Source organism: Lytechinus variegatus, chromosome 16, assembly GCF_018143015.1.
Source record: "Lytechinus variegatus isolate NC3 chromosome 16, Lvar_3.0, whole genome shotgun sequence".
NCBI lineage: Eukaryota > Metazoa > Echinodermata > Echinoidea > Temnopleuroida > Toxopneustidae > Lytechinus > Lytechinus variegatus.
The window spans coordinates 18,108,057-18,126,657 of record NC_054755.1 but is presented as its reverse complement, the minus strand read 5'-3'; the positions used below and the strand labels follow the sequence as shown (position 1 = coordinate 18,126,657).

General features: G+C 35.4%; 1 protein-coding gene across 1 annotated transcript; it reads left to right on the top strand.

Annotated features, from left to right (window-relative positions):
- Positions 1–8,088: 8,088 nt before the first annotated feature.
- On the top strand, positions 8,089–18,332 carry LOC121429641. Its single transcript, XM_041626782.1, has 6 exons — positions 8,089–8,317; positions 10,607–10,656; positions 11,150–11,258; positions 12,367–12,447; positions 13,745–13,847; positions 16,139–18,332. The coding sequence occupies exons 1-6, from the start codon at positions 8,135–8,137 to the stop codon at positions 16,636–16,638; spliced, it is 1,026 nt and encodes a 341-aa protein (XP_041482716.1). The 5' UTR covers positions 8,089–8,134; the 3' UTR covers positions 16,639–18,332.
- The last annotated feature ends 269 nt before the right edge of the window (positions 18,333–18,601 follow it).

Genomic DNA, 18,601 nt, shown 5'->3' with positions numbered 1-18,601 from the left:
TTTACGAAATCCAAATTGGAAGTTTGAAAAAATGTTATGTAATTTGAAGAAATCACTAGTTCTGGTATGGACCAGTTTTTCTAGAATTTTAGATAGTGAAGTTAGTAAGGATATTGGACGATAGTTAGAAACGAGTTGGCTATCACCTTTTTTGAACAGTGGGATGACTTTGGAGATTTTCATTTTATTGGGGACCCGTCCAGTGGTAAGAGAGATATTAAAAATATGTACCAATGGATCAGCGATGGCTGCAATGATTTTTTTTAGAAGAAAGTTTGGTATACCGTCATACCCGGGCTTTTCTTATTCTGTAGATTGCTAACAATGTTTATGATTTCCATAGAATTAGTAGGGCTGAAAAACATAGAACTGGGGTTAGGGTCGTCAAGGAAATCAGAAAAGGATTTGTTAGTTCGAGGTATATTTTTAGCCAAGTTGTTGCCAACATTTGAAAAATATGAATTAAACTCTCCTGTGATTTTATTAGCGTCGTCTGTAATAGTATTATTTGACTTTATTTTTGTGATTGTAGAGCTTTTTTTCTTTTTGTTCAGTACATTATTAATAATCTTCCAAGTATTTTTCATATCATTTTTGTAAATGTTCAATTGGGAAGTGTAGTATTCCCTTTTGGCAATACGTAATAATGTGGTAAGGGTGTTTTTATAACAAGTGTACTTAGAACGAGAGTTTTCGTTAGGTTTAGAAATATATTTATAATAAAGATTATTTTTACGATTAATAGATCGTAAAATAGATTTAGTGATCCACGGATGTATTGGGATTTTTTTATAATTTGACTTTCGGTGGGTGATAAGAGGGACATTGGTGTCTAGACAAGATGTTAATTTGGTAATAAAAATGTCGTAAGCTACATCAACCTCTGTGGAGTCAAAAATGGTCGACCAGTCTGTATTGTCTAAATCATTAATTAAATGAGAAATGTTATCATCGGTTATTTTACGATAGGAAGTATTATATGATTCATTCTTAAAAAGTTTATTTTTAGACAGCTTCACAAAAATTGAAAAGTGATCAGAAATATCACTAAGAACTATACCAGCTTGGGGGGTAGGAAAAGTTACATTACTAAAAATATTATCTATAATAGTTGCAGAAGTGTTAGTCACTCTCGTTGGTTTAGTGATTAGTGGTAAGAAAGAATTAGTCAAAAACGTTTCGAGAAACTCTTGCGAGATATTGTTATTGATGCAATTCATTAAATTGATGTTGAAATCCCCCATAAAAAAACAATCTTTGTTTTTCAGCCCACCTAATGAATATTAAACGTGCAGATAGCTATTTTCACAAAATATTGATAAAACTTGAAATTCAATCACTTCGTTATTCCTAATCCAATTTTGATTAAATTTTCAGCATTTTGCTCTGTGAATTATACTCTATTCATTTAGATGTAAATATTGTTCAGATTGGAGTACCCATTGAAAAATGAATTGAGAATTAAAAATGATTTATATTCACAATAGTAAATGATAAAGAAGAGAGATAAAATGTGTGCAATTAAAAATATAGATAAAAATGAATAAAAACGAATATGTTTGCTTAATACTATAAACGAGGAGAAGGCATAGAATACAGAGAAGCCTTATTGGTGCTGCCACCAAAAGAACAAAATAATGAATCTATATCAAATGTATTGGCATGAGGCTATGCTCAATGTGGAGAAAAGCTTACTTGTCAATTTTCTTGTTCAAAGTTTATCTAAACATAAAATTTCATATTTTATTCATTTTTGCATATTTTTTTTCGAAATCGTGTAAATGAGCAATGGAAATAGATTAGCCATCTGTACTTCACCTAGTCCAATGACCTTCTATTTGGACCAGATTTCAGTCGCTCTTGTTTGTCCAGACCAGTCGGGAGGGAATGTCAGTTAAACAAAACAAAAACAATGGCGTTGGTGTTATATTTATTACACTTTGCTTCATTTAATTGCTAATTTAAAAACTGCATATTTAATTTCAGAATAGTTATTGCTGGTCAAATTGGTTGTTGTCATTATCTAGGATGCCTTATGAAATAATTATAATCCACCACAGGCCACAACAGGCTTATATAAATACGTGGAAATAGCAGGATGATTAAAATAAAAATAAAAATTTATAGGACAGATTTTAAACTTATATTCAAAAATGATGCAGTCACCATATATATTGGATACTTTGCAAAGATAATTATATGGGAAATATTGTCCAAACGTAATGTGTCATTAACGGGTTGATTTGATCAATGTAATCTCATCATACACTCTTGATTGCCTTGCAGTATGGGATAGGACTTTTTTTTGTAAAAAATATCATCCGCCTCCACAAAGATGACAGGGTATGACACCACCGCTTACATTCACGCCAGTGTGTCTATACTTTGATTATTTGTCTATCTGTTTTATATTGGACAAAACGAAGTGTTTAGATCTACACTAGAATAAACAGAAGTTTAATGACTTTCTCTATCAATATTACCATAGAGCTATTAACAGATATTACCACACTCCAAGCTCCAAGAGTTGGAGCACAAACTTACAATGAAATGCCAACATATGGATTGAATCAATCACGCATCTCTCCCTTTCTCTATCCTCTTTCACATACATGCGTGTATTCTCAACGGATGTGTCCATGGCGAAACCAAGGATATACAATAACTCAAAATTTCGCCCGTATACTGTAACTGCCATAAGTGCTGGCGGGAGTTACCCAATGAAAAAATAAACTGAGGAATTTCAATATGCTTTTGCGCCAGCGTCTGTACATGACTCTCATGGCGATGACAATTTAATGTATACCAACACTGTTAGAAAAAATAAAAGAAGTTCCTGCAGCAGAGTCTCGAGAACACCTGTAATCTTACCGAATTGCGTAATAATCATTCTGTAAATTCATAAAACAAGTATTTTTCTGCAATTTAACAGAACAGGTCTGTTTAAAAAGGGGGAAAAGGGTGTTTTATTCAAGGAAATTTGTAAGATTCCATACATCAAATACCAATTTCCTGTAAGATTACGCAATTCGGTAAGATTACAGGTGTTCTCGAGACTCTGCTGCAGGAACTTCTTCTATTTTTTCTAACAGTGAATTCTAGACCTGTACAAATATAGAATGCATGACCAGCGGAGCGCATTGATGCTTGAGAATATACCTATATATATATATATATATATATATATATCCTATAGACCTAATATTGTATTAATTTAAGGGAAATCCTTCCTGAAAGAAATATATTTGCATACTATAAGCATACGAATAGAGGTTCTCTAAACAAACGTCAAGAAATAAATGTAATTTTCACATGACTGCGTCTCTGCATTTAATCAAAACAGCTCTTCCGTTAGGCCTGTCCTGAACATTTTCATTGTACATGAAAATAGATAAATGATTGAATAAATAAGTAAATCAATTATTTAATGATTTAAAAATCATTTTTATTATTTTTTTTTCTTGAAAACAAAGCTTGCGTAATATTTTCAATGAATACGGATGCAGTACCATGATCATTATAATAGGTGGAATCGTGTTTATGGTATTTTAGAGCCTTATGCAGTTGGGCCCCTTTTCCTCGAAGTTTGGTGGGGGAGCTCAACTTAAAGCTTTATCATTTCAGTGGCGCACAGATGCCCCACCCCCTACTTGGGGCGCTTTACCCCCCACCCCAAAAGAAATTAAAATCACGATTAAGAATGAAAAAATAGAGAAGTGTCAAATTTATTATTTGAGTATTATGCCAACATTTATCACAATATCGTAAATTTGTTTTGAAATGTTGAAATCTTTTTCATAAATATACCCGAAAAGCTATACAGCTCCCTCATTTATTATTATTATTTTATTTTTTTTTGGGGGGGGGGTCATTACGCCACTGATTTAATTCAATTCAGGCGAGGTTTATTGCAAAAAAAAAACCCTGCTACAACCACCATAGTGCCAGAATTATTTAGATGTTGGCGGAAATTGCTTTAAAAGTTTTAGTTGGTAAGCTTAATATTTCTTCATGCGAGAGATACACAAGAAATCGAAATGATTTGTGAAATGAGGAGACAGCTCAGAAGGCACCAGAAATAGCCTTATTATGGGGCTGCCACCAAAAGAACAAAATAATAAACCGATACCAAAAGTCTTGACATGAGGCTATGTTCCATGTGCAGAAAGTCGACTTCTCGTGCATCAATTTCCTTCGTTTAAAGTTTGTTTTAACATGAAATTTCATACTCTATTCATTTTTTTACATGTTTAGTCGATATCATGTAAATGAGATAGGGAAATAATCATGATTAGCTAATTTCTATACTTCACCCAGACCAATGACCTTCTATTTATATCGGGGCCAGACTTCATAGTCTACGTACAGTTGTTTGTCCAGACCAAATTGGTGGGAATGTCAGATAAAAAAACAATAAACAATGGTGTTGGTGGAAAAATGAATTAAAGTATATGATACATTGATTCATTTCATTGTTAATTCATTAACTATATTACTTGCAGAATAGAAAATGCTGGCCATGTTGGTCGATGCCATTATCATATCCAATCCAATGTATGAATATACAGACTATTTGATGACCTATCTGGGGAGTGAGCGCCCTTCGGCCGCTCGTAAAAAGGGACATTAAATCGAGACGGTTTCTAGTGATTCAGCAATGGTTTACGACCGTTGTCAAAATTTGAGAGGAATTGAAGTTCTCTGACCTTCGCCATTGGCTCAACGATGTATGAAAAATCTCAAATATATCCTTTTTCCAACTTTTTTACAACTACCCCCTTTCACCCTGACGAGATAAAAACGAGTGATTTTGGCCAAGTAGAAAATTAGTCGAATTGGAGGCCATTCGTGACATTGATGAGTTAATAACGAGAGAGTATGGAGAGATTTTGGCCGGGATCTCATAGTGTATACGACCATCTTTCTAACGCTGTTTCTCCCTGAATTCGGGCCGATCCAGTGCGCATCACAGTGCGCAGTTTGACCCAGGAAGTATAGGTCAACATTTTCGCGCGTGTTTCTAACTTCACGTCGGCTGCTAGATTTTTGCTGCCACCGGAGCTAACGCGCGATCGTTTGTGCAAGTGCAACTCGGCTTCCGAAAAATAAATCTTTTACTTCCAGAATTCCGTGTATTGTACCTCGTATTTTTTTTGTTTACTTGTATTCAATCTTGTCGGTTCATCAAAAATGGTGTTCGGTAGCCGTAGTACTGGGCACGAATTCTGTTAATTTTGTCTCGACAGGCGGTGCCACATCTCCGTTGAAATCCCTCCCTTGCAAGCGCCGCTGAAAGGGACTCGTAGATCGTCTTATATTTCTGTGAATCCCGGTAAGGGATGCTTGTGCTTCAGGCTGAGCCCAAAGCACAAGCAGAGCCCTGAGTTCGTCGTCAGTCCAATTTGTGCCTTTGGAACTTGAAGACATGATTGATGAAAACAGTGAAATCAGGGTGACCAGACGTCCCGTATTTCCCGGGATTGTCCCGTATTTCAGAATATTGAACAAAATGTAGCTAATACATTTAAAAGTGACGAATTTTCATTAAATAACCAACAGCTGACGAAGCAGGGACAACAATTAAATCGATAACTGTAAACTTTTGCAAGTTCTGCGATGATTTCTTGCTAATACATTGCAAACGAACTGGCCTCCTGCCTGTGTGTGGCAGGCTACTAGCTAGGCATGGAGGATCGAAGCAAATTCTCAATGGTGCAAACACCTCACATGATAAACAGTTTTTCCACCAAAATAATCACAAAATCGGCGGGAAATTCTTATAATTTTACTATGGATTCTCAGTTTAATGATTTGGAGATGTAATCGGAGGAAAATGTTATTGGCTTTTCATAGATCTAGTTGTTTCAGCTTTCGTTTTGAGTCTTGGTGTGCACGATGCCGCGATGTTTCATCTAATTTTTAAGTTTGACAATATGTTTCACTTTGAAATTTTATTCATTTCTAAAACATTTTATGTTTAAAATTTAAAAAATACATTTAAAAAAACACCAAATAAAGTTATGATTTTTATTAGATGATTAGATTTTTTGTTTACTTGAAGTTTGAACTTTTCCCTTTTCTTTATTTTATATATACCCTATCCTTTCTGCTTGCCCTTTTTTGTTCCATCTATCTTTATTTCCTATCTTTCTTTCCTCGACATTTTCTTTTCTCTCTCTCTCTCTCTCTGTTCATTTTTCTTTCTTTCCTTTATCCAATATACTTTTTTATTTCCTTCATTCTTTCTTTCCTTATAATTACCTTGGCTTCCTTCTCTCTTCGTCTCCTGTTTCTTTTCGTTCTTTCTCTCCTTCCATTATTTTCTATTTTTTCGTTCTCTTCCCCTTCATTCTTCCCTTCCATTCTTTATTCCTTTCTTCATTTTTCCCTTCTTATTCTTTTCCCTTATTTTTATTTTCTTTCTTTTGTTTCTTTCTTTCAAAGAATGAAGGAAACATGTTTATTTCCTTCATTCTTTCTTTCCTCCTTCTTTTTCTCACCTTTCCCCCTTTAATTGTCTCCTTTATTTTGCGAGACATTTATTAATCTTCCCTTCCTTTCTTTCTTTCTATATTCATTTCAAAGAATGACGGAAACCTTTTTTATCTCTTTTATTATTTCTTTCATCCTTTTATTCTAACTTTCTGTTATTTTTTCTGTTTTCCTTTATTTTCTTTCCTTCCCAATCATCTCTTTTCTTTCTCTCCTTCATTCTTTCGTTCACCTTCCCTTCTAATTCTTTATATTTTTTTCAAAAGTCTTATTATACTATGGATTCTCAGAAGCCCACACTTTGTGTGGGCTTCTTTGGTGATCTTCGTTTGTCAATTGTCCCGTATTTCATTTTGTGAAATCTGGTCACCCTGAGTGAAATATACAAATGACGCTACAGTACAACCCCGGGGTACAATACACAGAATGATAATTCCTAAATGCACATGACAATTGGCATATACCAGTACTAGTACACTGGCAATCTGCTACACGAAAATTAACCTGCACGAAACACAGCGCGCGCCTTTGAGTCGAACCCGGAAGAAGCACGACACAATGACGTCATAGAATCATGATTCAAATCACGATATCGTTTATACGACCCTTTTCGTTCGTGATTCTACAGAAACGTCTTTCCAAACGCCCCTTTTTCCGTGTTTCATGTTTGTGATTTGAAAGACGTTTATTTCCAATTTCGACTAAACGCAATCGTGATTCTGCAGAATCGTGATTTGAATCATGATTCTAATCATGATTCTAGGGTAAAAAAGTGTCGAATAAACGCACCCATAGGACCTCTAAGCTAACTTCAGAATCAAGGAAAGATGTCAGATCTGACAACTTGTCGGACAAAAATGTTGATGAAACACTCCAGAATTAAGGATCAAAGCTTAAAGGGGAAGTTCACCCTGACAAAAAGTTTATTGTAAAAATATCAGAAAAAATAATAAAAAATATTGCCGAAGGTTTGAGAAAAATTCATCAAATAATTAAAAAGTTATTAGAATTTCAATTATTTGATTTGTGACGTCACATGCGAGCAGCATTCCTACATAGCGAATGGTAAAAAATCTATGAAATGTCATTTTCTCAGAAAATTGAAAATGGTTTTCACTGTAACTTTTGTATATCAATAGACAAATCATTTCACACCCGATCATGAAAAGAAAAGAAAATTAAGTCATAAGGAACCATACAAAATTTGAAATTCATACATTTTATATTACATAACACATGGGGCAGCTGCTCGTTTATGACGTCACAAATCCAAAATTTTGAACTCTAATAACTTTCTCACTCTTTAACGGATTTTCCTCAAACCTTCACCAATATTTTTTACTATTTTTTCTGCTATTTTTACTACAAAGTTTTCTTCAGGGTGAACTTCCCCTTTAATCCCTAATTAAATTCTTCGTTACTTTTTTCTTCTCTTTCCTTTATATTTTCTCATTTCCTTTTCTTGTATGTGTGTGTGTTTTGCTATCATATATTTATTCATTTATTTATTTACATATATTTGTATACTCGTGGATCGTTGAAACAGAATTTTTCAAACAATTATGATCCTTTCATAAAACCAATTATACACACGTAGCGTTCCATAACTTAGAAATGCGATCGAGCTCGAAATCTGAACGAGATGGATGTCAATTTCAGGATTGGGGAATGTTTTACGACGTATAAAGACCTGGAAGAGAAGCTCAAAAGATTTGTAAGAAGTTCGTGGTCTCCGCTGTACATCAGGGAATCTAGAAAGATCACATGTACTCGTCGGGCTCCCAACAAGGTCGTGAATGAGAGTCTTGTCTACGGCGACTTGCGGGTGAGTTTATCTGCATCGCACGATGGATGGATGCCCCCATCTCTAATGTATGTTGAGAACAAGAACATACATGTATACATGTACGTACAACATGTACACATACACATTTATGTGCAGTGGCGGTGTCGCCTGTGTGTAAGTGTGACGTGTGTGTGTGTACATGTATGTACTGTACATGCAAGCTACAATGTACACGTACACAAGTTTTCCCCGCAGCGCAATGCTAGTGCAGTCTGCAGCAGGTGTAAATGCCATTGATGTGTACATACATGTACACATACACAATACAATGCAACTAGGGCATTGCAATAATTTCAAATGACATGTCAATTATGAATTGAATCAAAGTCATGTTTTTGCTCTTTATTGACTTGTAAGCAGATGATATTCAGGTGTCTCATTCAGTCATTGATTGTAAGCAATAAGATTAAGAATTTTACTAACAAGTTAGTTAGTATTAATTGTTGATCATCATTAATCAATCATGGCTCATATCATATCATATGGTGTTGAAAATTTATTTAGATGATCATGATGACCTTGATGTACATTATTTGTCATTTTATCATCCATTAATGTGCTGATTGATTTTACATTCATCATCATAGACGTTCCCTACCCTAATTCCATAATTGTTGAAATCGGTGATAATTATTGTCATCTGTAGATCCCAAGTGTAATTGGTTTCTTTAATAATCATTATATTGTTATGCATGGTTATTGTTCATGATACTACTGCTATAAATAGTAAGTATCATCATAAAATTTTATATTATTTTTTATAATTCATGATAATAATTATACTGATGATAATTATTATTTCATTAACTATTTATTATTATTGTATCACATTCATTATTAGCATTGTTTTTGTTATTACTAAATTTGTATATTGTTATTTTTATCTTCATCATCATTTTTGTTTTTATTGTCTCTTTGTGCCTTGAGCAAAATATATGTGGGAAAGGGATTGTAAAAAAGAGAGAGAGATAAAATATAGAGAGAATACAATATTTTAAGTAAAAAAAATGAAATGTATTTTCGATAAATCATGAAAGTTCATTGATTTGTAAAGGGGCGCTCTGTTCTGAAAATAATTATATCTAAATAAATAGAGTAAAATTCACCAAGCAAAATGCTGAAAATTTAATCAAAATCTGATAACAAATTTTTAACAACTTAAATATTGAATTTTAAAGTTAAGCAATATTTTGTGAATTCTATGCACATTGTCATAGATTTTGGTGGCTGTCTGGCTGATGATGTCACATCCCCATTTTCCTATATTTTTTTTTACTAGAAATCATAAATATGCCATATTTTCATGCATTTTGTGTGTGGCCTTCTTTACAATGAAATAAGTTGCAGCAACAAATATCTAATGCATTATCAGTTGTCAATCTAATTGGACAAAATTTGAATAAACACAATTTTATGTCATAAAATACAAAAGAACAAGTGGGGATAATACATCATCAGTTTACTCATTGAATATTCATGAAGAAATATACACATACAATGTAGAACTGAACACCAAAAACATGCAAATGTAGAATTTATAACTTTGTTATTCCTTGTCAGATTTTGATGAAACTTTCAATGTTTTGTTTGTCTGATTTTCTGTTCAAATCATCTTAATTTCAGTCTGAGATATATTTAACTAATTTAACTTTAGCTTGGAGCAGAAAATACATGTAATTGTTGTTTCATAGAGATTGTTACTATTTTCAGGAAAGTTGCTGGTAGAAAATATTTTGGTTGTTGTTATTTGAATTGAATGATTTGAATATCTTTTTTTTTGCATCTACATGTTGCAGTGCTAACAATCCAAGTCATGCTTTTTGTCCAATATCATGAGAAAGTCTGATTTGGATCATGTCAAAAGGAACAATTCATATTTTTAATCAATATTTGTTTAATTAAAATTAAGTTTTGTTATGAGAAGTAAGATATTTATGGATAATTACATTTGCCTTTTTGACTTATCAAGTTGCCAAAATGACACATAATCCCAAATATTTGTGAGGTTTTATTTTTTTTTAATTAAAGAAAAATAGATTTCCATTATCATCGCTGTATTTTTTCACATCCTATTAAAATGAAAGAACTTTCATTGCCTGATATTTCTCTTTTGGGGTGAATTTCACCTAAATCATTGCTAAATTTGAGCAGAATCAACTAAAAGTAAAAGGAGAATGTATAATTTTTTTCAGCCTTTCTTTTTATGGACTGCAGTGTGCAATAGAGTTAATAAATTAATGTTTGTACACGTTTATTTGTTTTCTGTAGTATTGCTGTATCCATGGAGGTAGAAGTGGAGATGCTCAAAATCGCAAGAGGTAAGTCGTCTATTTATTCATGCAAGACTTTCCAACTATCCACCGAGATCATTTCCTATAGGTTTCATACAGAAGTTTTGCAATGTCTCTAAAGGCTGTGTAGAGAACTGAGAGGCACCTTAACAGTACATGTACACAACCTTTCAAGACAGGTGGCCACAAGGGGGGCGGGGCGGATAACTAGTCTTTAAAGGACAAGTCCTCCCCGACACAAAGTTGATTTTAAGAAAAGGAGAAAGTTCCAACAAGCATTATACTGAAAATTTTATCAAAATTTGGTGTAAAATAAGAAAGAATTCTTCTGGGGTGGACTTGAATTTTAAATAGTCCTCCACAGCAGTCACGTATAACAAAATTAAAATAAAATTTTCAACTGAATACCTGTCTTTGAGTAAATGTTTTTTTAATGAAATTTTCTGTCACTATTTTCACTCGTTTAATTCACTGTAAATTATGATCTCTAATATTAATAATGATGATTGTTTATGTGTAGCACCAATCAAATGTCATGCCCATTCATGATGACTCTCAGAGCCGATGCTGACGGTCGTTACCTCAGGGTCACCAAGGCCATTCTTGAGCACAATCATCCCGTCTCGAAGGTTAGTTATTAAAGGGGGAGTGAACTGTTTGTGGTCCCTCATTCACTGTGTGTTATAGATACATAGTCTTAAAGTATATATGTTTTCAGATATCTGCCAAGAATTAATTGACCTAGAATTACATTTGCATAGAGAAACTAAAATGTTTTGAGAGGAAAAGTGATTGTTTTGCTACTTGGTTACATAATTATTGCGGTACACAGAATGTATCGAGTAGGTATGTTATGTTATCATTCAAATGGGTCTATATTACTAGACCACACTGGCATTACAGGTCCGGAAAAAAGCCAGGTATGAGAAGTTGAGGACTCGAGATGGTGCTATTGGTTCGTATCTGCTTTCATTCCACTCATCACTTGGTCAACCTTCATTTACCATTCCGTCCATCAAAATTTCGTCCAACAACCATTTGGTCCAATAATCACTTCGTCTAATCACCAGTTCGTCTATGGCCATTTCATCTCATAACCAGTTGAAGTAATACCCATTGATTTTTCCCTCATTTCTCCAAAATAACACTTAGTCTAATTAGACCAAATGGTATATGAACTAAATGGCTATTGGACCAACCTGTTATTAGACGAAATGGCAGTTAGACCATGTGGAGAGTGGACAAACTGATGGTAGACCAAGCGATAATTAGACGAGTTGGAAATTGGACGAATTGGCATTAGACCAAGTGGAAATAAATCTTAATAACAGTCCATGAAGCCAAGCATTATGTACATTTGTCTATGTACATTGAAAGATGTTTCATGTTGCCCCCATCTTCAAAATAAATGGAATTATCATCTATGTAGAGTGTTCTAGCGATCTAGTAAAAACACGCATTTTGGTCTTCATCAATTGCTTGTACAGTATCAGAGCGTATCCCTAAAAAGGACCGAAATCCAACGAATATCCCATAGGCTCCTGTACAAAATTTGCTATTGAATATGAGAGCTTATTCAAAAGTTCAGGGCGCGTGCGCGAATGCGTGAAATATACAATACATACAACAATGACAATAAAAAAGGGAAAATTATGATGTTAAACATATTTTTCCCCACATCATGTCATGTCTTTTTAAAATCTTTATCCTATTTTTTGTGCATGTCTTATACTGTAGGAAATATATGATCAATTACCGCGAAGGTTTCGCATCAGATTCGATCCTGAGGCTCTCCCTACCCCTGCTTCAAGGCACAAGGTAACTTGAAATATCAATTTTAAAAAAATAATATGGAGGGATATTTTATGTAGTGAACAAGATTTCTGACTCTGTGATTAGTGAAGAAGGTAATTTGAAATATCAACTTTTTTTCAATACTTTGGAGGGATAATTTACAGAGTGGACATGATTTCAGAATCTTAGTCAGTGTAGTGAACAAAATAGGCAATGATTTTAGCAAGCAGACAAATATCCCTTGTCTGAAATAATTGACAACTGGGATACATATTTTTTTTATTACCTCTCTCACATGTGTGTGATTGATACTATGTGTGAGGGTGGGCATAGCCTTTCCCCCACTGCCCCCCCCCCCCCTCTTTCAAGTACATCAGGGGTCCGTTGCAGAAAGGGTTGGGTTTAAACGCAAGTCAAAAAATCAATCGCAAGTCCCAAATGCGCGCTGTTGATTGGTTGAAAATGAAGTTGCGAATGATTTTTAGAGTTGTGATTGATTGCAACTCTTTCTGCAACGGGCCCCAGTACAAACATCAGGGTTCCCAGGAAAATCCAGGAAAATTATTTAACTCTTTCCAGTCAGGGAAAAATCAGTGAATTTGATGGAAAAAATCCTTGAAATCAGGGGGAAAATGCCTCAAATGAGGGAAAGATCAGAGAATTTTTATCGGCCCAAAAGTCAAAAGCATGGTAGTCAGACTCTGGTTTATTTTGTTGCAAATCAAAACAACATCCATTGAATGACTGGTTATGGTGGTACTAATTAATTTTACATTATTGTTTGTATACTGAACTGCAACAACTTAAAAAAACATGCGAAAGTGGGAATGGGTTGAAATGATTATCAGGAAAGCTTCAGCAGGGAAAAATAAGGGAAAAGGGAATTTTGTTTTCTTGAAAAGCTGGGAACCCTGGTATATAAGCTAAGAATTTTATTCCATTAACTCTCTACAAAATCTGTCTTTGCGAGAGAAAAAAAAGAGTCTTGTCTTGGGTTAAGTCGGCATATGCAGACTTGCTGTACTCTGCCAACTTTATTGATGTGTGTGAGATCACTAAGTAAGCAGGTCACTTGCTAGGTTTTTGAGTGAGTTTGGATTTGAAAGAGTCCAATGAGGTTATCAATGTTGTGTCGATGTTTAACTCATTCCAATCTTTGGTCATTAGAATTTGTGCCAGAAGTGTAAATGACACAATCATCGGCAAACAGCCTTGTCGTTGACAGGAGGCCATCAGGTAGATGGGGGGGGGGGAGTAACTGGGTGCTAAGTTTCCTTTTCCTTCATATTCTCCCTCTTTTCACTATCTTTTCTGTTTCTAGGCCAAGAAGAAGCTAAATAGACACCCTTATGCAATGAAACGAGAAGAGGTTGTAAAGACGGAGCAACCTATATTGCCAAAGCCAGATAACAATAACATTGCAGGTAGTGCTTATCTTTACTCTCTTTTAAACCTTTTCATATTTTTGTACCATAATTTTATAAATAGTAATCCAAGATTTTATTAAGTGTAATAGCCTTGGTGGAGTAACTTTCATACCTTGGGTCGGGCCATTAATTTAGAGCCGTAATTCTGAAAAGGAGAAAAAATAAGAGACATTCTTTATTTCAAAAGAGTGACACATGCTCCTAGACCCCAATGATGCCATAGGAACATTTTCAGTTAAAGGGTCAGAGTACTCTGGGCCAGTAATAATTGTATAGATGAGTGAACACCTAGGCCCGAATTCACAAAGGTGGTTTTTAAAACCCACGGTTGAATCCATGGTTTATGTAGATTTCCTGTATAAAATTGTGCTTAATTTAGCGCGTATCGGGTGCGTGTATAAAAAATTCCAATGCTGATGCACGCTTTTGTCACAGTGCGCCAAATTGACGCCTGTTACCATGGTAAAGCTTTTTTATTCACAAGTCCACTTTTTGATGAGTGGACTCATGAATAAAATAGTGTGGTAACCACGGCAACAGGCGTCAATTTGGAGCACTGCGACAAAAGCACGCATCAGCATTTGACATTTTTTAAACACGCACCCGATACACGCTAAATTAAGCATAATTTATACAGGAAATCTGCATAAACCATGGACTAAACCGTGGGTTTACAAAACCACCTTTGTGAATTCGGGCTTGAAAGTTTCATCAGAATCTGAGAATAATAAGTTATTGAATTTCATAGCTTAGCACTATATTATGTTTCATGAATGAATAATCATCAACCTTGAGTTTAAAATCAAGGTTAACTACCACGGGGGGGGGGGGGGGGCAATCGCATATATTGGTGGTACGGGGACGTGCCGCTTTGATGACCCCCTTTCCAGACCTAATTTTTTTTCTAGATACTCCGAATGGCGAAGGTTCCATTCAGAAGCCACCCAGCCCCGCTCGCAAGACCCCGTTACGAGACATCTCAGTTCCCCAGCCTTGCTAAAATTGTCAAGCGCGAGCAACTCATGCAAAGAGATGCACGCATGGCTTCGCAACTCCCTACATACATGTAACTAGTAGCCGCTCAATGCATGGTGAGCGCATGCAGCACAGCGCTCTACCTACAGTGCCGCGATCCCGTTCCGGAGACCCTGGATCACACCAACGGTATATATTTAGTTCCCAAGACCCCGTACTTTACCCTTTATTCAGTTCCTTAGACCCCTATTTCAGAGTTTCTTGAGCCACAACGCCATCAAAAAATAATTTGAGTGCCCCCCCCCCCCCCCGGTTAACTATCACCGTATAAATCTAGATCTGGTGGGTGTTTCATAAAGCTGTTCGTAAGTTAAGAGCGACTTTAAGAACGACTGGTGATCCTTTCTTGTGGGTAATTGTAAATACATTGGCGATGGTTACGCGCATAAGAAAGGTTCACCAGTCGTTCTTAAAGTCGTTCTTATCTTACGAACAGCTTTATGAAACAGCCCCCTGGTTCACCTGCAAAATCTCACTCTGTGAAATCATGAATTCCTGGCAGAAAAATTATCACATTGAAAATAATTTACACTGGAACATTAACACATGTGGACAGTGTATTTATTAATCCATAGAAAAAGACTGAGAGCTGCCTGGAATACAGTGTTAACTTTGTCAATTTCTTGGCAATTATAAGTTTTGATAGAATAATTTGGCACATATTTCTGTAGAGTACTAAAGTGATGATGTCATATATAACTTTTATTGTATTTCAGCATTTTTCATAGCATATTTTGGTACAACATGATGAAATATCTCCACTACGCAAATTTGGTGAGAATTGGTCCATTGGGCTCCAAGATATGACCCCATGAAGTCATAATTAGCCGAAATGAAGTCATAGGCAAAAGGAAGCTGCTGAAAACTGCTTATCTAAAAAAAAAAAAATAAAAAAATAATAATAATAAATGAAGTCATATTACCCCCATTGAAGTCAATGTATTATTGGCTTGGTTTCTAACTTTTAGAACTAGGCCAATAATACACTGGCTTCAGTGGGGCTAATTATGTATTCATAAGGTCATATCTCAGGCCCCCATGGACCGATTCCCACCAAATTTGGGTTGTGGGGGTTTTTCATCATGATCTAACAAAATATGGTATGAAAAACGCTGAAATGCAAAAATGGAAAATTAAAGACGTCACACTTCAGTACTCTATTTATACTGCAAATACTTGGGCAGTGTAAACTGGCATTCATGATTTGAGCTGAGCACAGAATTCTCATGATTTTTCTTTTTTAAATCTTGCAGCTAACTCAATTCACATGAACAATCGTGGATTGTCCAATCACAGTGTACCAAACCATGGGTTACCTAACCACGGGCTTCCCACCCAGGGGCTAGTGAACCACGGGATATCCAACCACATTATCCTCGACACCATCTCGGAAGCGCCACGTTACCCGGTCCCAGCGCCCTCCAACGAATGCCACAATTCATGGAGCGACGAGCTCGAAGGGATGCTTCCCCCGAAGAAGCGACGGACAAGCATTTCAAACGAGGACTTGCACGAAACCCTGGTGTCGCAAGCGCAGCAGCAGGTTGAGCGCGAGAAGGATTCCGATGAGGTGCGTGGAGCGCTTCTAACCTACCTTAGGAGACATAACGAACAGGACGAGGAGGATAGATTTTTCTTGAGCATGGCAGCTATCGTCAGGACTTTGCCGAGTGACGTTCGAGCGACGCTCAAGTTTCGCATACATCACATGATATTTGATGCTCAAATGGATAACATGTCACAGACGACATAGCATATAATTTCCTTTTAACTTCAGCTGCAATTTTTTTAAAAATTCAAATGAGGTATTAATGGACAGAATTTATAGAGGTGGTATTGTGTACATTGTACCTAGTTTCAAACCTTGTTTTATGCAGATTTCATCCTCATGTACACTTAATTCAGCAGGTGTATTGAAAAGTGTCCAATATGAATGCATGCTTTGGTCAAAATGGAGCGAAACTAGCACTTGCTACTATTGTAACTCTTTGTTTTAATTAGTCAAAACAAATAGCAAACTTATTTGTTAACAATCTTCAGTAGATTCGTTAATGCCATAAACTTTTATTTGGATATGTGATAAAAGCGCACAGCCAGTATACAAATAGCGAATAAGCATGAGTGCGATGGTGCAAGGTTTCCCATGAGGTGAAAGAAAAGATGTTCTATCAACAAGGCATTAGCCGAGTTGAATAGAGTGATTCTTTCACCGAATGCGACATCTCGCACCATTGCACGAATAAGAATATTTGCTATAGTGTTGTACAATTCCTCAGATTTTAGCAAAAATATGAAAAAACAAGAGTTTTTCCCTGCAGTAATCTATGAAAAGGGAGCAAAAATATTGAAAGCAAAAATCAATCCCACAAACACACATGACCTCGGGCAGCATTGCGAATGTAGCCAACAAGCTATGTGCATATTTCACCTTACTGAGCGCAAAGAGTGGAATTGTATTGTGATGTCACCTCGTAAAGCCGTGCAGCGGTACATATTGGATGGTACGTTGTGTGTGCAACGGTACGAATGTTTGACATTCGGTCTCCCATTGCTCGCGTACAACAAGCTAAGTAGGCGTTGTATAATACGGGGCACTTTCTTAAGATATGAGCTGAATTGAGCATACCAAAGCATACAATCTACATAAACAAATGGGTTGAAACCACAAATTCGAACCCACCTTGTGAATTTGAGCTAATGTTTTTACATGGATATACATGTATCTGAAGGTATATTTTACTTACTGTTGTTAACAACTCATTTTTAGTGGAGAGATATTGCTTTCTTCCTTATAACAAAATCTATGTTTATTTTTATTCCTTTTGGGGGTTTGCCAGGTGCCCATGGATAAGATGAAAATTAAAATATGAAACTGTTTCTATGATTTGCCAAATTACACCTTTCATCGGCTCTTTTGGGGGTTATTAACCTTCGTTACTGGCTGTTTTTCGAGAAGTATTGAGAAATATCTTTATGGAATATGGTTAATAATTTACAGAGTAATTGATTTTTTTTTTAGTGGGCAATAATATGTCTCTAGATTTAGTGTGCAATTCTAAAGTGATTAAGGTGGAGATAGTATTAGATGAGAAATGGACTGTCAGATTCATTACTAAATCTAATTGTCACACATGTTCCCTTTGAGAAAAAATGTTGTAACCATTCAAGGAAACTTGTGTTCCTACAACTGTTGTGTACAAAATTAAGGTGATCTATTGAAATCATTAAGGTCATCTTAAAGGGAGAAATGTCACTTTTCAAAAGTTATACAGTCAAATTCTGTTTCTGGTGAATAAACCAGTTCGGAGTTTCATTCTGCGCGTGATCAGAAGAAGGTCATTTGTAATAAAGTGAAATGGTGCTTTAATATTCAATGAGATAAGCACCAACTGTGATGTCTTGATTATTCATATATTCTTTTGAATTGAGTTTTTCATTAGATCCACAAAAACATCAATGCGTCCATTAGCTGGTATTTCACAGTTGGCCAAGTACATGTACATGTAGTCATGTACGTTGATTTAACAACATGCTAATGCATTCATAGCAAAAATGCAACAAATACCTTCATAGAGTGTTCATTGTGAGCTATTTTAGTCACATGGTCTATGCAATTTCTGCATCCTGCTATGTAAGGCATACTAACATAATATCTCGCTTTGACACCTACCTATCATAATGAAAGAAATGAAAGGCCATTTGACCAAAATTGCCCA

Coding starts and splice junctions, on each gene's coding strand:
- LOC121429641 (XM_041626782.1), top strand. CDS start 8,135: ATGGATGTCAATTTCAGGATTGGGGAATGTTTTACGACGTATAAAGAC. Junction 10,657..11,149: donor GATGCTCAAAATCGCAAGAG/GTAAGTCGTCTA, acceptor GTTTATGTGTAG/CACCAATCAAATGTCATGCC. Junction 13,848..16,138: donor AGATAACAATAACATTGCAG/GTAGTGCTTATC, acceptor TAAATCTTGCAG/CTAACTCAATTCACATGAAC.